This window comes from Oryx dammah, unplaced genomic scaffold (assembly GCF_014754425.2).
Source record: "Oryx dammah isolate SB20612 unplaced genomic scaffold, SCBI_Odam_1.1 HiC_scaffold_3, whole genome shotgun sequence".
Taxonomy (NCBI): domain Eukaryota; kingdom Metazoa; phylum Chordata; class Mammalia; order Artiodactyla; family Bovidae; genus Oryx; species Oryx dammah.
In genome coordinates, this window is record NW_024070187.1 from 98,295,160 (window position 1) to 98,316,353 (window position 21,194).

At 38.8% G+C, this 21,194-nt stretch overlaps 1 protein-coding gene across 1 annotated transcript in view; it reads left to right on the plus strand.

The window, feature by feature from the left end:
- Positions 1–21,194, plus strand: part of CDS1 (CDP-diacylglycerol synthase 1) — a 76,696-nt gene that overhangs the window by 29,823 nt on the left and 25,679 nt on the right. Inside the window, exons 4-5 of the mRNA XM_040237259.1 lie at positions 8,664–8,761; positions 12,450–12,589. Of these exons, the coding sequence (XP_040093193.1) occupies positions 8,664–8,761; positions 12,450–12,589 (238 nt within the window). The remainder of the gene's footprint in view (positions 1–8,663; positions 8,762–12,449; positions 12,590–21,194) is intronic.

Consider the following 21,194-nt stretch of genomic DNA (forward strand, 5'->3'; position numbering starts at 1 on the left):
AGGCTTCCTGGACTTGATCCAGTTCTCAGCATCAGCACAGTGATTGAAGGCTGATTAGGAGTCACGGGGTGAAGCGGAGATCTTGGGGGAAGGATCGTCACAGCCAAGGTTTCCCTGTGCATAAAAACCTTGATCACCAAAGAAGCATGAAGCATTTGAAGTCCAAAGTGGTAGAAGTAAGAAGGAGAAACACATTCTGTTCAATAAATTCATCCCTTCCCGGTGCTGAACATGGTTTAGCAGTGAACTGTGAGGGCCTGCTCCAGGGTCATGCATGATGTCCCTTCTTTTTATTATTTGTCTTCATCCATCTCAGTTATCTCCAGCTTCCCCTGCAGGAAGAAACAACCCATGGCAGTATTCTTGCCTGGAAAATTCCACGGACAGAGGAGCCTGGCGGGCTACAGTCCAAGGGGTTACAAAGAGTCAGACAGGACTGAGCGAATAAGCATGCGTGCACACAGCTCAGTTAGTTTAGTCCCTTCTTATGATCTTACCTCCCTGTTTGTTTTCTGGCTGCCTGGACACCCTAAGAAATATGTTTACCTGCCTTCCCCTCTCCTGTTTACTCATATTCACAGCAATAAAGTTGTAGGAGCAATATGATGATTTTCCTTTTATTTTTGTTAAGAAAATAAAAGAAGTTTTGAAGTAAAATCAGACACAGTTGAAAAAAAATCCCATCAACTTCTGAAGTGATTTAGAATACCTCTTTAAAGGACCATGAAGCCCTTTCACTTTTCTTTTCATCCTCTTGTTAATTTTGTACTTTTTTTTTGGCATATCCAGGTTAAAAAAAATGCAAAATTTCTTTCTCTATTCTGTTAATTTGCTGACATTGCAGCTTTTTCTTACAAAGGAAAGATGGATAATGGATAGGACCGACTTACTATATGAGGCTAGAGGGTGCTGAGTGTGAGAGCCAGGTAGGCAGGCCTGAGCACTGTTCAGGTGTGGCGTGAGGGGTGGGCCCCAGCTGCCAGTCCTCTGAGTCTGAACCCCTGAGGACTCCCAGCGGTCTCAGGATGACATTTCAGGACTGAGTGGCTGCTGAGCACTTCCCAGTGCTGTGTGGTGGGCGGTCAAGCTGGGGGAAGGAGAGGTGGGGTGATGGCAGAGAGCTCAATAAGGCTTTGGGGATGAAAGGATCTTTGAGTGGCCCTTGAGGACCTATCAGGCTGGAGTGAGCACTGTGAGCAAAGGTTCCAGTGGCTGGGTATGTCAGGAAAGGGTAGGTGAAACCTTTACCAGGAGCTTGGGCCCTTTGAACGTGAAAACGTAATTAGGGATCAAATCCTGGAGGCCCTTGAGATACTCTGTGAAGACGTTCAGGATTTATTTTGTAAAGCAGTGGGGAGCCATTTAAAATTTTAGGGATCATTTGGATTGTTAGTCCTCTTTTGAAGGTAGTTTTGATCAAAGATTATAAACCACCAGTATCCTGAAGGCACTGACTCAAGTTGGTTTGGTGGGTTCCCAGTGACAAATGACATTACTCTCCAAGCTGAACTATTTGGTGTGGTAACAAGGGCCAGAATTTGTGGATTGAGACCAATTCTTAACCATTCTTTTATGACAACATTGAAAAAAACCTTAAAAAATATCCTTGCATATTTCGATTCTGATTTTTTAAAAAGAGAATCATAAGCACATTTAAAGTACTTGGGCTTTTTTGTTTCTCTAGTATGAAAGGAAAATGCCATTGTATTACAGGTTATTTCTTTGGTGAGTTTAACCAGAGAAGTTTATTAAAGATCTAGTTAAAATATGTTTGCACTGTTATTGCTGTTAGCTTAGATTTACTGCACATGCATGCCCACACATGTACACATGCATATATACATGCTTTGTATTTATGATATTTATGTTAAGGGACCACGGATAGATATATGCATACACACACACTGTTGGTACTCAATCAATACTATCTGTATTTTAAAGTCTTATTTACCTTTATAACCCTAACTAGGTCCTTTATATTTTGAGAAGTACACATTGTACCTAGCTTGCATTTGTCTTACAATACGAGCATTCAAAAATGACTAATTCAGGAGAGTTTTATTAAAAACTTACATCTAGGAAATGATAGCTACTATTTTAAGATGGAACTCAAACTCACATTCTTTAAAAAAAAAAAGCTTTTCCTCTTCAACCTTCTATTTATAGTGCTTTAATTGTAGCAGTCACAGCTTGGAATCACATTTTCTAAGTGATGGAGTAACTAAAGCATATATTGTTTAAGAAGGAAATGGAAACATGTGACAGATATAAGAGGTTCCCCATACCCCTTCCTGGAAACTCCCATAATAATTATTTTAATGCACATTATTTAAATAGTGCATTTCCCATTGTGAGAGTTATAAATGTTTATTAAAATTACTTTGGAAGGACTTTCCTGGTGGTCCAGTGGTTAATCTGCTTTGTAATGCAGGGGATGTGGGTTTGATCCCTAGTCAGGGAACTAAGATCTCACATGCCATGGACCTAATTAAAAAATATTAATAGTAAAGTTTCTTTATAAAATTACTTTGGAAAAATAAGTAATTAAAAAAATCACTCCCAACCCCATCATCAGTGACCAAAACTCAATTAATACTGCCATTTGATATATTTCCTTTCATCTTTTTTCTTTTAAAAACCATGATTGTAATTGTATATAATGTGACTAAATGCTGTATCCTTTTTAAACTAAATAGTGAATGTTTTGTGTTGCTCCATAGTCCTTGTAACCATTAGATTTAATACATTCATCTACTCAGGGGAATGCAGTACATCATAAGTTATTTATTTATTTATTTATTTTTATTTTTTATTTTTCCATTGTTAACATCTAACTTTATTATTTTTTTTTTGTCTTCTAGATAGAGGATTTTATTATATTTTAATATTACAAATTGTGGTAAAGTATATATAACATAAAATTTACCATATAACCATTTTTAGTCACAAAATCCAGTGGCATTAATCACATTCACAGTGTTGTGCAGCCACACTGTCTGAGGAACTTTTGATAATTATGTGCTTCCTCTTCAGTGTGTTATTTCTGCAGAGTCATTTTGATAAGTTTTATTTTTCTAGGAGTAATCTGTTTCCTGTGAGTTTTGAGCTTGCTTGATGTAAATTTATTCACAATATCTTATATGTTTAATCTCTGCAGCATCTCTAACTGTGTTCTTTTCGCTTTTTAATTTTCTTTTTTTTTTTAATTAATTAATTAATTTATTTTTAATTTTTACTTTACAATTCTGTATTGGTTTTGGCATAGATTGACATGAATCCACCACAGGTGTACATGCGTTCCCAAACATGAACCCCCCTCCCACCCCCCTCCCCACAACATCTCTCTGGGTCATCCCCGCGTGTCAGCCCCAAGCGTGTCATATCCTGCATCAGACTTAGACTGGCATTTCGATTCTTACATGATATTATACATGTTTCAATGCCATTCTCCCAAATCATCACACCCTCTCCCTCTCCCTCTGAGTCCAAAAGTCCGCTATACACATCTGTGTCTTTTTTGCTGTCCTGCATACAGGGTCATCCTTGCCATCTTCCTAAATTCCATATATATGTGTTAGTATACTGTATTGGTGTTTTTCTTTCTGGCTCACTTCACTCTGTATAATCGGCTCCAGTTTCATCCATCTCATCAGAACTGATTCAAATGTATTCTTTTTAATGGCTGAGTAATACTCCATTGTGTATATGTACCACAGCTTTCTTATCCATTCATCTACTGATGGACATCTAGGTTGTTTCCATGTCCTGGCTATTATAAACAGTGCTGCAATGAACATTGGGGTACATGTGTCTCTTTCAATTCTGGTTTCCTCTGTGTGTATGCCCAACAGTGGGATTGCTGGGTCATAAGGCATTTCTATTTGCAATTTTTTAAGGAATCTCCACACTGTTCTCCATAGTGGCTGTACTAGTTTGCATTCCCACCAACAGTGTAGGAGGGTTCCCTCTGTCCACACCCTCTCCAGCATTTATTGCTTGCTGATTTTTGGATCGCAGACATTCTGACTGGTGTGAAGTGGTACCTCATTGTGGTTTTGATTTGCATTTCTCTAATAATGAGTGATGTTGAGCATCTTTTCATGTGTTTGTTAGCCATCCATATGTCTTCTTTGGAGAAATGTCTATTTAGTTCTTTGGCCCATTTTTTGATTGGGTCATTTATTTTTCTGGAATTGAGCTGCAGGAGTTGCTTGTATATTTTTGAGATTAGTTGTTTGTCAGTTGCTTCATTTGCTATTATTTTCTCCCATTCGGAAGGCTGTCTTTTCACTTTGCTTATGTTTTCCTTTGTTGTGCAGAAGCTTTTAATTTTAATTAGATCCCATTTGTTTATTTTTGCTTTTATTTCCAGAATTCTGGGAGGTGGATCATAGAGGATCCTGCTGTGGTTTATGTCGGAGAGTGTTTTGCCTATGTTCTCCTCTAAGAGTTTTATAGTTTCTGGTCTTACATTTAGATCTTTAATCCATTTTGAGTTTATCTTTGTGTGCGGTGTTAGAAAGTGATCTAGTTTCATTCTTTTACAAGTGGTTGACCAGTTTTCCCAGCACCACTTGTTAAAGAGATTGTCTTTACTCCATTGTATATTCTTGCCTCCTTTGTCAAAGATAAGGTGTCCATATGTATGTGGATTTATCTCTGGGCTTTCTATTTTGTTCCATTGATCTATATGTCTGTCTTTGTGCCAATACCATACTGTCTTGATGACTGTGGCTTTGTAGTAGAGCCTGAAGTCAGGTAAATTGATTCCTCCAGTTCCATTCTTCTTTCTCAAGATTGCTTTGGCTATTCGTGTTTTTTTTGTATTTCTATACAAATCTTGAAATTATTTGTTCTAGTTCTGTGAAAAATATCGCCGGTATCTTGATAGGGATTGCATTGAATTTGTAAATTGCTTTGGGTAATATACTCATTTTCACTATATTGATTCTTCCGATCCATGAGCATGGTATATTTCTCCATCTATTAGTGTCCTCTTTGATTTCTTTCATCAGTGTTTTATAGTTTTCTGTATATAGGTCTTTAGTTTCTTTAGGTAGATATATTCCTAAGTATTTTATTCTTTTTGTTGCAATGGTGAATGGAATTGTTTCCTTAATTTCTTCTTCTACTTTCTCATTATTAGTGTATAGGAATGCAAGGGATTTCTGTGTGTTGATTTTATATCCTGCAACTTTACTATATTCATTAATTAGCTCTAGTAATTTTCTGGTAGAGTCTTTAGTGTTTTCTATGTAGAGGATCATGTCATCTGCAAACAGTGAGAGTTTTACTTCTTCTTTTCCAATTTGGATTCCTTTTATTTCTTTTTCTGCTCTGATTGCTGTGGCTAAAACTTCCAGAACTATGTTGAATAGTAGTGGTGAAAGTGGGCACCCTTGTCTTGTTCCTGACTTAAGGGGAAATGCTTTCAATTTTTCACCATTGAGGATAATGTTTGCTGTGGGTTTGTCATATATAGCTTTTATTATATTGAGGTATGTTCCTTCTATTCCTGCTTTCTGGAGAGTTTTTATCATAAATGGATGTTGAATTTTGTCAAAGGCCTTCTCTGCATCTATTGAGATAATCATATGGTTTTTATTTTTCAATTTGTTAATGTGGTGAATTACATTGATCGATTTGCGGATGTTGAAGAATCCTTGCATCCCTGGGATAAAGCCCACTTGGTCATGGTGTACGATCTTTTTAATGTGTTGTTGGATTCTGATTGCTAGAATTTTGTTGAGGATTTTTGCATCTATGTTCATCAGTGATATTGGCCTGTAGTTTTCTTTTTTTGTAGTATCTTTGTCAGGTTTTGGTACTAGGGTGATGGTGGCCTCATAGAATGAGTTTGGAAGTTTCCCTTCCTCTGCAATTTTCTGGAAGAGTTAAATAACATCATAAGTTATTTAAAGCAATCAATGTGTTATTTTTAGACATTCCAGTTATATTCTGGTTTTTCTTTATTGTGAATAGTTTTATCCTGAACATATTAAAATGTAAAGCTTTTTCATATGCAGAATCTTCAAACAGATTCCGAGAGTGAAACTTTAGTTTGGATAACCCATAGTAGGTACCATAGTTCAAACTCGGCATATCCAAATCTGAGCTTGTGTCCTACTGCCAGCTGTTCTACGTACCTCCGTCTCCCTCTCAAGCCTTCCCTGGTAATTACACTGTGTTCTCCTCTCTCTCTTAGCCCCTCTGTTTCCTCAACCACCAAATCCAGTCAGTTCTACCTCCTTGACATATCTGATTTCCTATACTCCGTCTTCTTCTGCCCCTAATCCACACCCCTCTGGGTGGTAGTATCTTACCTGGCTTGCTGTCTCTTCCTTGCTGCGTCTCCCATCGGTTCTTTCCACTTGTTAACCCCAGACACCCAGGTCTGATCATGTCCTTTCATGATCAGCACCGACTCTTTTGCTCGGCCCTTCATGCTGTCTCCTGTGATGCTGTGACCAGACTTATCTCTCTGTACTTCTCATCCCAGCGTTGGGTTCCAGCATCTCTGGACTGCTTCTAGCTCCATCCTCCTCCTCTCCCGTGTACATGGCTCCGTATGTCTCCCTCCTTCCCCACAGCTGACCGCTCCCGACCCTCACCACAGGTTTCTGTGTCTGCCTGTGCTTGTATCCTTGTGGCTGTTTGCACATGGTACTGCAGTTGTGTGTGTTCCCCCTGAAAGACTACTCCTCTCTGAGAACAAAAATCCCATGTTATTTCTCTGAATCTTCAGTAACTAACAAGAGTGGTGGTGGTGTTTGGTTGCTGAGTTGTGTCCTACTCTTTGTGACCCCATGGACTGTAGCCTGCCAGGCTCCTCTGTCCATAGGATTTCCCAGGCAAGAACACTGGAGTGGGTTGCCATTTCCTTCTCTAGGGGATCTTTCCAACCCCTGGATAGAACCCATATCTCCTGGACTGGCAGGTGGTGTTTTTTGCTGCTGAGTCACCAGGGAAGCCCAAAGTAGCAGAGTATGCACTTATGTATCAGTTGTTTTTTAATATTAGCACATTAATTGGGCCAGCAGAGGCCTATTGGTGCATTGCTACCTGTATTGGTGGCATGGAGTATCAGTTTCTGTGTGGTCACCCAGTTCTTAGACTCTATTTTGAATTCTCTGTTTTCTATTTTCCCAGCAGTACCATATTAATTCTGTTGATAAGCTGTAAGTAACAACTATATACATATATGTGTGTGATATTAAAAATTCTTTTTTTCTCCTTTCAGTGAAATTCCATATATAGACCTAATGGTTGTTCTTGAACACATGTATTCATAGAAATTGCATGAGTGCACTTGATATTTTAAAAGCTCTTGGTTCTATAAATAGCATAGCTTTGCCATTTTACCAACATTGAGCATTGTCCCTGTTCTGTGATTATTTTTGTTAAAAAAAAAAAAAAGACTTGATAATATATGCAAAGGTGATTTGAAGGACAGTATTTAGATTTCGTCTTGTGTTTATAACACATTTATAACTTTTTCTTAAAAGAATTATTTATAGTAGTTTGGCATAATATTTTCTTGCCAAGAGGACACAATTACTTTTTTAAGTATGTCATTGGACATGTAATAGGTATAGTGGGGGAAAATAGCCTAAGACTATCCTGGGCAGTAGGTTTGGGAAAGCTGATTTGTGGTGATCTGAAATAGAAATCCCAAAGTGTACTCTTTAGCGGAATTTGGTTAGTTCTTTCTGGAAAGGCCCAGATAGTATTTTAGGCTTTAAGGAGCCACATATGTCTCCATCATATCATCTTTGGGTTTTGTTTTTAACTGTTTAAAGATATAAAGTCCATTCTTAGCTCCAGGGCTGTACAAAAACAAGCCCTTGGGTAGATTCTCTAGAGGTGGGAAAAGTTAGTCTGCTATACTGACAAAGGTTTGGATCTCTTAGTTTCTGGTGATGAGTGTTCAGCTTGCCATTTGCTCTTTGAGTCTTGGAACTGACTTAAGCCAAACACTGGTTATGATGCTATAGTCTCAGAAATTACCTTTATCTAGATTGCTGGACGCAGCAGTTTGGGGCTGCAGATGTCGAAGGCTGCTTATAATATGTCAAGGAAGCACTGCTTGGGTTGATCAGAGATGTGTGTTGCTGGCTGAGGGACAGTTGGCATGGTGGGAAGAAAGAAAATCTCTTGCCAAACCCCTGAATGACTCAGTAAGGATATTTTAGCCATTTGTCCTGATAGTATCTTTATCCTTGGCAAGAATACCAACTTGTTAAAAATAAACATATACAAGGAAATTTTCACATAGGATCATTTTCCTAGGATAACTCATGAAACAAAATCGACAGGAAAAGCCACCCAACTTCAAGAAATGAAGCAGTAATGAAGGATTGATTAAGCCTCATTAGCTGTGACCCCAGCCAGACTATACCTTTCAAATTCTAAAGTACAGTGCCACCTCCTACCCTGGGAAGGATCTCTCAAATGTTATGAATAAAACATTGTTTTGCGTACCTCTTTGGGATATCACTTGATTATATAGAAGTTGAATATTGAATTTTTGCTGATGATCTTTAGAATAACTGAAAGTGGGTAGCTGAAGATTTTTAAAATACATGCGACAAGTTACTTATTAAGTAATTAAGCATAAATATAGACATTAAGAACTGTTTGTTAACGTTTTCTCTTGGTTTCAGGTTCTAAGCATCCAAGTGAAATGCTTCCATGAAATCATCACCATAGGTTACAGAGTCTATCATTCTTACGACTTACCGTGGTTTAGAACACTAAGTTGGTAAGTGACTTAAAACTGTTTCAGATATGAAAATCTGATTCTTTTCTAAAGTTGGTAAGGAAGCATCCTGACCAGTCAGTATCCACCCAGTTGACCTTATAGATTGAGTATAAAGAAATATAAATGAAAAGAATGCAATTGAATGTTGAAAGAATAAAATCACCTTTAACTTTCCATTTCAACGTAAAAATAGTTACATTTTCAGATTTCATCTTTCACTCTTTGTACAGAGTGACTGACTTATATTGCATATACACACTATTTTTGTCCTGTTTTTAAAAACTTCAGCACTATATTGGACACGTTTATACTCTTTATAATTACAGTGTTAACAGAAAGTTTCATTTTGTGAAGTGTTAAAAATATGTTATGTTAATCTTTTGGTTTATTTCCCCTCAGTTGACATGAAACCATACACAAAACCTGATATTTCTACAAAGACTGGAAGATGAGATATGAAAGTAGTTGTGGGTTTTCTTTTTTTTTTTTCTTTTTTGAGTAACAAGTTGATTCAGGAGAGGAAAGCCCAAGCTGCATGTCTGTCTCCCTCCTCCCCTCCCCACCTCACCCCTGCAGACTGGCCTGTGCTGTGCTTAGTTGCTCAGTCGTCTCTGACTCTTTGCAACCCCTTCGACTGTAGCCCGCCAGGCTCCTCTGTCCATGGGGATTCTCCAGGCAAGAATACTGGAGTGGGTTGCCATGCCCTCCTCCAAGGGATCTTCCCATCCCAGGGATTGAAGCCAGGTCTCCAGCATTGCAGGCAGGTTCTTTACCATCTGAGCACCAGGGCAGGTAGGCAGACTGGCCTACCTTCTCCAAAGCCCCCATAGGCCTGGGGCAGGAGGAGGGAGCAAGGCAGTGAGAGGATGGATAACCTTACCTTTGCTGCTCCTGGCTTGGTCTCCTGAAGGCCCCAAGATCTCTGACATGCAACAAGGAGGGTTGTCAGAGGGAATAGGAAGGCTCTGATGGGGATCAGTGTATAAGGCACCCTGCTAAACATTTCAGGGCAGTTACCAGGCCCCTGAAACATTGCATATAAAATTATTCTATATAGAAAATATTGCATGTAAAATTAGTAAATAAGAATCACCAAACAATTTTAATATTTAATGTTTTATATATTTTTAAGTTTTTTCAGGTTTCTTAGTCATCAGGACCTTGACCATGAAACATGATAATATGATAGTTCGTAGTTAACAGTCCATGTCTTTGAATATATCAGTAGTTGTTTGATTAGTATCAGTGTCTTTTTATTTATTTATTTATTTTTTATTTTACTTTACAATACTGTATTGGTTTTGCCATACATTGACATGAATCTGTGTCTTTTTAAAACAGGCATCACCTTTTGGGTTTACAGTAGTCAAAAACAGTTTCTGGTTTTATGAACACCTAATTTTTCCTTCTGGAAAGTTTCTCCATGAGTGAGTGGTAATGTGTACAGGGAATGTTAGGTAGGTTAAGTATTAGTTGTTCAGTCACTCTGTCGTGTCCACCTCTTTGCAACCCATGGACTGCAGCACGACAGGCTTCTCTGTCCTTCACCATCTCCTGGAGTTTGCTCAAACTCATGTCCATTGAGTCAGTGATGCCATCCAACCATCTCATCCTCTGTCGTCCCTTTCTCCTGTCCTCAATCTTTCCCAGCATCAGAGTCTTTTCCAATGAGTCAACTCTTCGCATCAGGTGGCCAGAGTATTAGAACTTCAGCTTAATCATCAGCCCTTCCAATGAATGTTAAAGTAGTTGGAGAGTAGTTAACCCATGCAGGATTGATTTTAAGTGTAAGGGGGGAAAAAGGTAGGTCAAGATGGGCTCCAGTGATTGTAGAGGCTTCACAGAGAAGGAGACAGAGAAACTGTTACTAGAAATGAAGACAGGCTTTGGATGGAGAAGGATGTTTTAGGCTGGGGAAGTAGCACCCATCAGGTTCCAGATGGGGGACAGAGGAGGCATCTGCCACAGGTCATGAGATCTTCTTGGCTCTCCCGAGTGGGAGGGAGTAGTGGCCCAAAAGCTGGACTGGTGCAGGACTTCCTGGCAGTCCAGTGGTTAGGACTGTAAAATTCCAGTGCAGAGGACATGAGTTCAATCCCTGTTTGGGGAACTAAGATCCCACATGCAGAGGGGCATGGCCAAAAACAAAAAAGTTGGTTTGATGGCTGGATGGACCTTGATAGCCTTACAGAGGCGTCACAGACAATTTCCATATAGGAGATAGAGACATGGTAATGTGGAAACATGATGTGCTTCCCTTTGGGAACAGTGGGGTCTGATTCTATGCATGAGGACCAGAGGGAACCGCCACCCCTCTCCTCTTCTACCACTGCCTAGGACATGGTCTTTCTAAGGTAGAGTCTGGGAGGAACCTCGAGGCAGTGTTTCTCAGCTTGTTTTCCTGGCTTACACACACTCCCATCAGCAAAGTCTTGTGGGTTCAACTTCTGCCTGGGGAAAAGGATAAACCAGCACTGGGAGAAAGGACAGGCCATTCATGAAGTTTTTTTTTTTTTTCAAATTTTACATTCTCCATTTTATTTTTTTTTAAAATTTATTTATTTTAATTGGAGGCTAGTTACTTTACAATATTGTAGTGGTTTTTGCCATACATCGACATGAATCAGCCATGGGTGTAGGAACATGTGTTCCTATTTTAAAATTTTTCCCCAGAGACTTTTACCTGCAGCTAGCTCCCAACCCCCACTGCTACCTTTTTGAGTCACTTATTCAACTAGAGTCCATCTGGAGCATTTAGAAAAGGGGACAAGACCCAGTGTGGGCAGGACAGAGTGAGAGGTGAGAGGTCAAATTACTTCTTCCCTCTTTTCCCATTGGTCTCCCTTAGGGCAGGCGGGAATTTGGCTTAGGAGCTCTACTATTAAAAAGCATTAGAGGGACTTCGCTGGTGGTCAGTGGTAGAGGCTTTGCCTTCCATTGCAGAGGGTACAGGTTCAGTCCTTGGTTGGGGTGCATAAGACCCCAACCTTAGCCAAAAACTAAAACATAAAAAAAGAAAGCAAAATTGTAACAAATGCAATAAAGACTTTAAAAAATGGCCAATATAAAAACAAATCTTAAAAACAAAGCATTAGGGAGAAGGCTAATTCTCCTAATGCTAGGGAATGCATTTTCATTGTAAACTTAATTCTGTGTGTGTGTGTGTGCATGTGTGTGTCTGAGAGTGTATTAGAAAGTGTGTGTGTGTGTGTGTCTGAGAGTGTATTAGAAAACCGTGTGTGTGTGTGTGTGTCTGAGAGTGTATTAGAAACTGTGTGTGTGTCTGTCTGAGAGTTTATTAGAAACTGTGTGTGTGTGTCTGAGAGTGTATTAGAAAACGTGTGTGTGTGTGAGAGTGTATTAGAAAGTATGTGTGTGTGTGTCTGAGAGTGTATTGAAAGTGTGTGTGTGTGTGTAGTATTTTCTATACTGTTTCCTGATTTTCCGTCTCTGGCATTAGATTTTGAGCTAAATAAAGGCATGAACTACTCTGTACATTTTTGTTCACTGGTAAGTTTGAAATTAAGTTTAAAACAAGGGGAGAAAAGCATTTTGGTGGAATATATCATGAACCTATGTTCAAAACTTAGTTTTGATCTGTGTCATCATCAGAAGTAGAAAATAGTTTTGTTGAGTTTGAGGGAAAAATGTTTCAAATATAAAGAAGCTAATTGTTTTAATGTTACAGGTACTTTCTATTGTGTGTGAACTACTTTTTCTATGGAGAGACTGTGGCTGATTATTTTGCTACATTTGTTCAAAGAGAAGAGCAACTTCAGTTCCTCATTCGCTACCACAGATTTATATCATTTGCCCTGTATCTGGCAGGTAAGTTAAGGAAAAGACTCTGTATTGATTTGTAGCCAGTATATGTTACATGCTTATTTTTATTTATGTTAAATTGTAACATCCTTTTTTGGTTACATTTGAATCCACCTTCTCTTTTTAAATGTCTCATATATAAAACTACTTTCATCACAGTCTAAATAAACTGCTGCTGCTGCTAAGTCGCTTCAGTCGTCTCCGACTCTGTGCGACCCCATAGACGGCAGCCCACCAGGCTCCCCCATCCCTGGGATTCTCCAGGCAAGAACACTGGAGTGAGTTGCCATTTCCTTCTCCAGTGCATGAAAGTGAAACGTGAAAGTGAAGTCGCTCAGTTGTGTCTGACTTTTCGAGACCCCAAAGTGCAGTTACTCCCTGATGGTTGTTAAAAAAAGTACTTGGTGGCTGAAAAAAAGTACTTGCTTAGTAGTCTATCTATATATTTGAAAATTTTCTTTGTAAATTATAGTAAAAGAATTTTAAGCATATGGATTATTTACCAAGTAATGATATAATTTACAAAGAAACTTTCACATATATATTGCTTTATTTGTTCCTAGGAAATAGTTTTATATAGAATTAATCAGGGTACTTAGTTTTCCTGACATTTTTTATTATATAGTCATTTATATATAAATATATATATATATATTTTTTATAGTAGGCTATCACATTTTTATGATTTTAGATTAAGAGTCAGATACTTAGGATAACATTAGAATGAACAGATTTGTGGCTGCAGTAGTTAGGCTCCATACTTCCACTGCAGGGGGCCCAGGTTTGATTTTTGGTCAGGGAACTAAGAGCTCAAAAGACATGCAGCATGGCCAAAAAAAAAACAACAAACCAGATTTGTTTTCCATCGAAGTTGACCAATTATAAAAGAAATTTTTTAAAAAATTGATTTAGATATGTACTTCAGTAAAAATTATCTATTATTTTTATTTGGGTTTACCAGGTCTTATTTGGAGCATGTGAGATCTAGTTCCCACACCAGAGATTAAACCTGGGCCCTTTGCATTGGGAACACGGAATCTTAGCCACTGGACCGCCAGGGAAGTCCCTAGATATGTACTTGTAAAAAGTCAGATTTCCAGTATGAATCCTGGTTCCACCGCTTACATGCTGAATAAACTTTGGGAAATGTAATTAACTAATCTGTGCCTTAGTTTCTTTGCAAAGCACTTAGAGCAGTACCTGGTGCTATTTAAATATTGAGTATTATCATTCTTTTCACTTTTAAAGGCAGAAATGAAATTTATTTGTGAGTTTTCTCTTTAGCTCTTAATGGTTACTGTTTTAGCTCTTAGGGGTTTCCTCATAAATAAATTCTTCTCCATTTAGTACAATTTTGGAAACTTAATACAATATGGATGACTCCTTTCCATTTCTCATTAAACAAAAAAACATACAGAGTGTGTGGGAAAGTCAGTCCTTTAAAAATATGTCATTTTAATTCAGTAATTAAAATACATTCTTTTTATAGCTGAGTAATATTCAGTTGTATATATGTAACACAGTTTCTGTATCCGTTCATCTGTAGGTGGACATCTAGTTTGCGTCCATGTCCCAGCTACTGTAAATAGTGCTGTAGTGAACATTGGAGAACGTGCGTCTCTTTCAATTATAGTTTTCGCAGCTTTTGTGCTCAGTAGTGAGATTGTTGGGTCATATGGTAGTTCTATTCTTAGTTTTTTAAGGAATCTCCATATTGTTCTCCGTAGTGACTATCCATTTACATTCCCACCAGCGATGAAAGAGGGTTCCCTTTTTTCTACATCCTCTCCTGCATTTACTGTTAGCAGATTTTTTTTAATGATGGCCATTCTGACCTGTGTGAGGTGATACCTCATTGTAGTTTTGATTTGCATTTCTCTGATAATGAATAATGTTGAGCATCTTTTTATGAGCGTGTTCACGGTCTGTATGCCTTCTTTGGAGAAATGTCTGTAGGTCTTCCACGCAGTTTTTGACCGGGTTGTTTGTTTTTCTGGTATTGAGCTGCATGAGCTGCTTGTGTATTTTGGAAATTAATCCAGTTGTTTCCCTTGCGGTTATTTTTTCCCCATTCTGAGGGTTGTCTTTTAATCTTGTTTGTTGTGTCCTTTGCTGTACAACTTGTTTCTTTTTATAATATTGTATACACGATACCCTCTCAACTAATTCTTTACAGTCATTGTTGCTTCTTCCCCTTAAATTTCTGACTATCAAATCAGTATTTGTTCATTTTTTTCTGATTTCTGTCATTGGCCCAGCTCGCCATTGCTCTTCTATAGAATCACAGAAGCTCCTTGAAAGTCATCATTGTCATTCTTTCAGCAAACACTGGAGTGCTTTCCAGGTGCCAGTGCTGTGCATGGCGGTGAGGATACAAAGGGAGACAGGCCGTTAGCGTGCCTACCAGGGTCTGGCAGCTGCTGAGATACGTGTCCCCTTGTTCACTGCTGGAATGTGAACAAGGACCTCTAAGACCATGAAGAAAGGGAAGGAGGGCCTTGCTTTACTGGGGTAGGAAGGCCATTGAAGGCCTTGGAGAAGAGATGCTTGTTGTTGTTCAGTCGCTAAATCATGTCTGACTCTTTGTGAGCTCATGGACTGCAGCGCTCCAGGCTCTCCTGTCCTTCACTGTCTCCCAGAGTTTGCTCAAACTCATGTCCATTGAGTTGGTGATGCTCTCTAACCATCTCATCCTCTGCCATCCCCTTCTCCTTTTGCCTTCAGTCTTTGAGGGGGAAGTGGCAAGCCACCTCAGTATTCTTGCTCTGAGAACCCCATGAACAGTATGAAGAGATGATCGGTGAAAAACAAAGAACAAGCAGGTGTTTGCCAGGTGGAGGGTGGGAAAGGGCATTCCAGGTGGAGAAACCAGCTGTGCCGTCTTGGGAATGAGAGCGGCATGTTTGGGACCCATGGGAGGTACTGAAGGTTCTACAGTAGACAGGAGCCCCATGTTGAGGAGCCTTGCATGTCATAGGAAGACTCTGGGCTTTATTCCTAGGAAACTACTGGAGGATTTCAAGCTAAGAGATAATATAACCAGGTGTGTAATTCAATGAATGGTGAGTGGGAGACATTAATAGAGTGGCAAGATAGGAAACTGTTGCTTTAATTTATACTAAATATAATGTATGCCTGAGTCATTCATGTTTATACTTAATACTAAGAGGGTCATAAATTTTTTAAAAATTGTGTTTTTAAAAAATAAAATCTGGACTATTATTGATGTGAGAAAAAAAAAAAATTATGGGACTTCGCTGGTGGTCCAGTGGTTAAGACTCTGTGCTTCCTCTGCAGGGAGTGGAGGTTCAATTCCTGGTCAGGGACTAGGATCCCACCTGCTATGTGGTATGGTCAAAAAATTTAAAACAAAAAAAAATTTTTTTTTAATACTAAGTGCTGATTTTAGAACCAACTGCTGTTTATGACAGTCTATGAAAAATTGCTTTTATATCCTAAATTATTGGCTTAAAATGTACTTTTTGTTGAGATAATTATGCATTTTCATGCAGTTGTAAGAACTAACACAAGATGCCTTATGCACTTCTCCTAGTTTTCACCGGTGGTAATATTTTGAAAAATTACAGTGTAAGATCACACAAGGATATTGACATTATCATAGTCTTACAAATGTACTTTTAAAACACAGTTTTTTAATTGAAATATAGTTGATTTGCAGTGCTGTGTTAGTTTCTAGTGTACAGTAGAGTGATTCACATATACTTTTTCATGTGCTTTCCCAGTTTGGTTTCTTACAGGATATTAGAGTTCCCTGGGCTATAGAGTAGGCCCTTGTTGTTTATCTGTTTTACATATAGTAAACTATATCTGCTAATCCCCAAATCCTAATTTATCCTTTCCCCACCACTTTTCCCTTTTGGTAATTGTAAATTTGTTTTCTATGCTTCTGAGTGTCAGTTCAGTTCAGTCGCTCAGTCGTGTCCAACTCTTTGTAACCCCATGGACTGCAGCGCACCAGGCCTCCCTGTCCATCACTAACTCCCAGAGCTTACTCAGATTTATGTCCATCGAGTCGGTGATGCCATCCAACCATCTCATCCTCGGTCGTCCCCTTCTCCTCCTGCCTTCAGTCTTTGCCAGCATCAGGGTCTTTTCCGATGAGTCAGTTCTTCACACCAGGTGGCCAAAATTGGAGCTTCAGCTTCGGCATCAGTCCCTCCAATGAATATTCAGCACTGATTTCCTTTAGGATTGACTGGTTGGATCTCCTTGCAGTCCAAGGGACTCTCACGAGGCTGCTCCAGCACCACGGTTCAAAAGCATCAATTCTTCAGTGCTCAGCTTCTTTATGGTCCAACTTTCACGTCTATATGTGACCACTGGAAAAACCATAGCTTTGATTATGGACTTTTGTTGGCTAATGTCTGCTTTTTGGTATGCTGTCTAGGTTTGTCATTGCTTTTCTTCCAAGGAGCAAGCATCTTTTCGTTTCATGGCTGCAGTCACCATCTGCAGTGATTTTGGAGCCTAGGAAAATAAAATCTGTCACTGTTTCTATTGTTTCCCCATCTATTTGCCATGAAGTGATGGGACCGGATGCCATGATCTTAATTTTCTGAATGTTGAGTTTTAAGCCAACTTTTTCACTCTCTTTCACTTTCATCAAGAGGCTCTTCAGTTTCTCTTCGCTTTCTGATGTAAGGGTGGTGTCATCTGCATATCTGAGGTTATTGATATTTCTCCCAGCAATCTTGATTCCAGCTTGTGCTTCATCCAGCCCAGTATTTTACATGATGTACTTTGCATGTAAATTAAATAAGCAGAGTGACAGTATACAGCCTTGATAGACTCCTTTCCCAATTTGGAACCAGTCTGTTTCTAACTGTTGCTTCTTGACCTGCATACAGATTTCTCAGGAGGCAGGTCCGGTGGGCTGATATTCCCATCTCTTTAAGAATTTTCCACAGTTTGTTGTGATCCACACAGTCAAAAGCTTTAGTGTAGTCTATGAAGTGGAAGTAGATGTTTTTCTGGAATTCTCTTGCTTTTTGATGATCCAGCGGATGTTGGCAATTTGATCTCTGGTTCCTCTACCTTTTCTAAATCTAGCTTGAACATCTGAAAGTTCTTTGTTCATGTACTGTTGAAGCCTGGCTTGGAGAATTTAGAGCATTACTTTGCTAGTGTGTGAGATGAGTGCAATTGTGCAGTAGTTTGAACTTTCTTTGGCATTCCCTTTCTTTGGGATTGGAATAAAAACTGACTTTTCCAGTCTCTGTGTTTCTATAAAATGCAACTTTGTAGTAAGCTAGGAGCTGCTGGGTTAAGTGATGAAACTTATGATATAAATCATGCATGGTATTCTATTGGGTTGGCCAAAAAGTTCATTTGGGTTTTTCATAAGATGTTCATTTGGGTTTTCCATAAGATGTTATGAAAAACCCAAATGAACTTTTTGGCCATCCCAGTATATCTGTTATCACTTCACATGTGTCTTAAATATGGTCCTATTAAAGGATCATAAGCCCCCACTTTGTGTTTCTCTCGTTTTTTTAATTCCTGGTGCCTAATGCAGGGTCTGGGATTTAGGTTCCTAACACACATTTCCTGGATGAATGATCGAGAGGCTGAGAACATGCACATCTAGACATAGTGCTTTTTAGAGATAATTTTTTTTTTTAGCATCAGGATTTTGGTTGCTGGGTCTTGAGGCCTCATTGGTTGATTCTTGAAGTGATTAGCAACATTTATGAGCTTAGTCCAGCAAATAAAGTTAGACTTTAAAACAGGAGTGAGGAAATAGAAAGTATGCTCTGTTGAGATAGTTGCACCTTTCCTTCAAATTATGCTGTGAAAAATGTCTGGAATTCTTCTCGTTAGACAACATTCCAAGAGGCCTGTCCAAATTTTAGTTCTGCAGTGGTCAGATGAGTTTTATAGGTCTTAATGGATATGAAAAGCAGAGACAACACAAGCTTTTTCATTGATGTTGAATTTTATTAAAATAAAATGTACCTATATCCAGGTCTGACCTACTCACCAAGGCCCAGCAGGTTAAATGACTCATTTAACATCATCCCAGATGACTCACTGACGAGGGCCCAGAAGCCATTCTGACACTTTCGATAATTTTGTTGTAAAATGAATTTGTCTCATAGTAAAACGAATATCAGTGGCAACATTTTCTCTAGAGTCTGGATATATTTTTAAAAGATCTCGGTGATTTGGATTTGAGGCTCTTTAGAAACAAGAGCAACCATGTGATTACATGTCTGGTAATGACAGGTGAATAAGCTTAAGATGTTGGACCCATAATATCATCACCTTAAGATCTCTTTAGCCAACTAGTGAGAAGCATATTAAAGGCATATTATGTTTAGTCAGGTTTTTTCGCATGTATTTGTGCATGGCTAACTATTTTGACTTCTTTTTTAAAACGCTTAAGGAGAGGTTATGACTTGAATATAATACTTTGAATTCAAGAAAAATCACTGGACAGTATAATATTGAAAATCAAAGTAAAAGTGAAGTCGCTCAGTCGTGTCCGACTCTTTGCGACCCCATGGACTGTAGCCTATCAGGCTCCTCTGTCCATGGGATTTTCCAGGCAAGAGTGCTGGAGTGGGTTGCCATTTCCTTCTCCAGGGGATCTTCCCGACCCAGGAATCGAACCCGGGTCTCCTGCATTGCAGGCAGACGCTTTACCGTCTGAGCCATCAGGGAAGCTATAAGGACAGTATAAGATTAAATTATGGCTAAAATTAATACATGATTAAGAATTGTTTTCAAACATCCTGTATATCTTTTATCTCAGAAGATGTAGATGAAATCTTTGAAAGGTGTCACAAATCACTGTTCATAAAGGATTGTATCTCCAGAACCACGTATAGTTTATATTTGTGTGTGTGTGTATGTGTGTATAGAAAAGAAAAGAAGGCTAGAGCTAAGTCGTGTCTGACTCTTGCGACCCTAGGGACTGTAGCCTGCCTGGCTCCCCCCATTTCCTTCTCCAGGGAATCTTCCCAATCCAGGACTCGAACCCAGGTCTCCAGCATTGCAGGCGGATTCTTACCAACTGAGCTATGCGGGAAGCCATAGCTTGCTTATTTTTGGCTGTGCTGGATCTTCAGTGCTGCATGGGCTGTCTCTAATTTCCATGAGCAGGGGCCACTCTCTGGTTGTGGCGCATGGGCGTCTCATTGTGGTGGCTTCTCTTGTTGTATAGTATTAGCTCTAGAGCACAGGCTCAGCAGCTGTGTCTCATGGCCTTAGTTGCTTCATGATGGCTGTGAGATCTCCCTGGACAAGGGATCAAACCTGTGTCTCCTGGATTCTTTACCATGAATTACCAGGGAAGCCTTCCCACATAACAGTTTTTTAATTAAACATGCTAACTGCTAAGCCGCTTCAGTCATGTCCGACTCTGTTCGACCCCATAGACGGCAGCCCACCAGGCTCCCCCGTCCCTGGGATTCTCTAGGCAAGAACACTGGAGTGGGTTGCCATTTCCTTCTCCATAATTAAACATGATTATAAACTATTTATATATCAGTCTTGTTTTATACCTTAAACTCACTATGCAGATTAAAGGAAAACTTTTTCCGTATATTAGCTAATATAATGGTTGATTTTTGTAAATTTCTACATTGCATATTTAAACTTCTTTAAAACGCCCCAATTGTATTCTGGTGTCTGAATATGGCAACACATAAAGCAGTGTGCTTCTGAATTGTTGAATACGATGTTTGGAACATTTCAAAGTTTTGGTTAGCGAAGTGTAATGAAAAATACAGCCATGTACAAAAGTCATCGATGAGTCAGTAACCTCCAGTGTATAATCCTGGGTCTGTCTTTGTTTTTTGAGTTAAGGATTGCATATGTATACTGAATCGGTTAACCAACAATAAGAAATTTAAAAAACTTTATTACTTCTTTATATTTTCTGTCTCTTCAATTAATGTATGAGCTCTTTGGGTGGAATGACTATCTTATCCATGTTTTGTATTTTATGTCTGCATCTTAAGTGCTCAATAAATATTTTTCAATTTTCTACTTTTTCTGAAATTCCTTCTATCACATTTTTTGGACTTTTCAATGTCTTTTTTTCTTCTTCAATTCACTTGACTCCTTAGACATCTCATTCTTTCTTATGCTTTCTGAATGTACCTCTCTTAAGTCTATTGGGGAACTTGGTCTCCCTAACCTCCTGGGAACTCCTTGATACTGGGCCACAAGATATGTCCGTCTTTGCACTGACAGCACCAGGCCCAGTGCTGTGTATATAACTGGTGATCAGTAAGTGTAACTAAAAATAGTTACATATCAAGATTGTATGTTTAGGAAACTTTTTCAGTGAACATTTTACTTTAACAGATCCTGTGATTTTAATTAGAAATATAACCATAAAAATGTTCTTTGTTAATTGGGGAAAAAGTAAAACTATGGATCCAAATATGCAGAGTTATCCTTTCCAAAGATTTGTTGAAATATAGCACGTATGTGTTCCATTTAAACAGAAAATGGCTGTGAATGAAGAAGTAAATGCATGTGTCTCTTTTTTGGATTCTTTTTCTTTGACAATATTTAACCTTAGATATGCTAGGAAAACAGTTTACATCCTCCTCCTCCAGATTCCAAGAATGATATTATT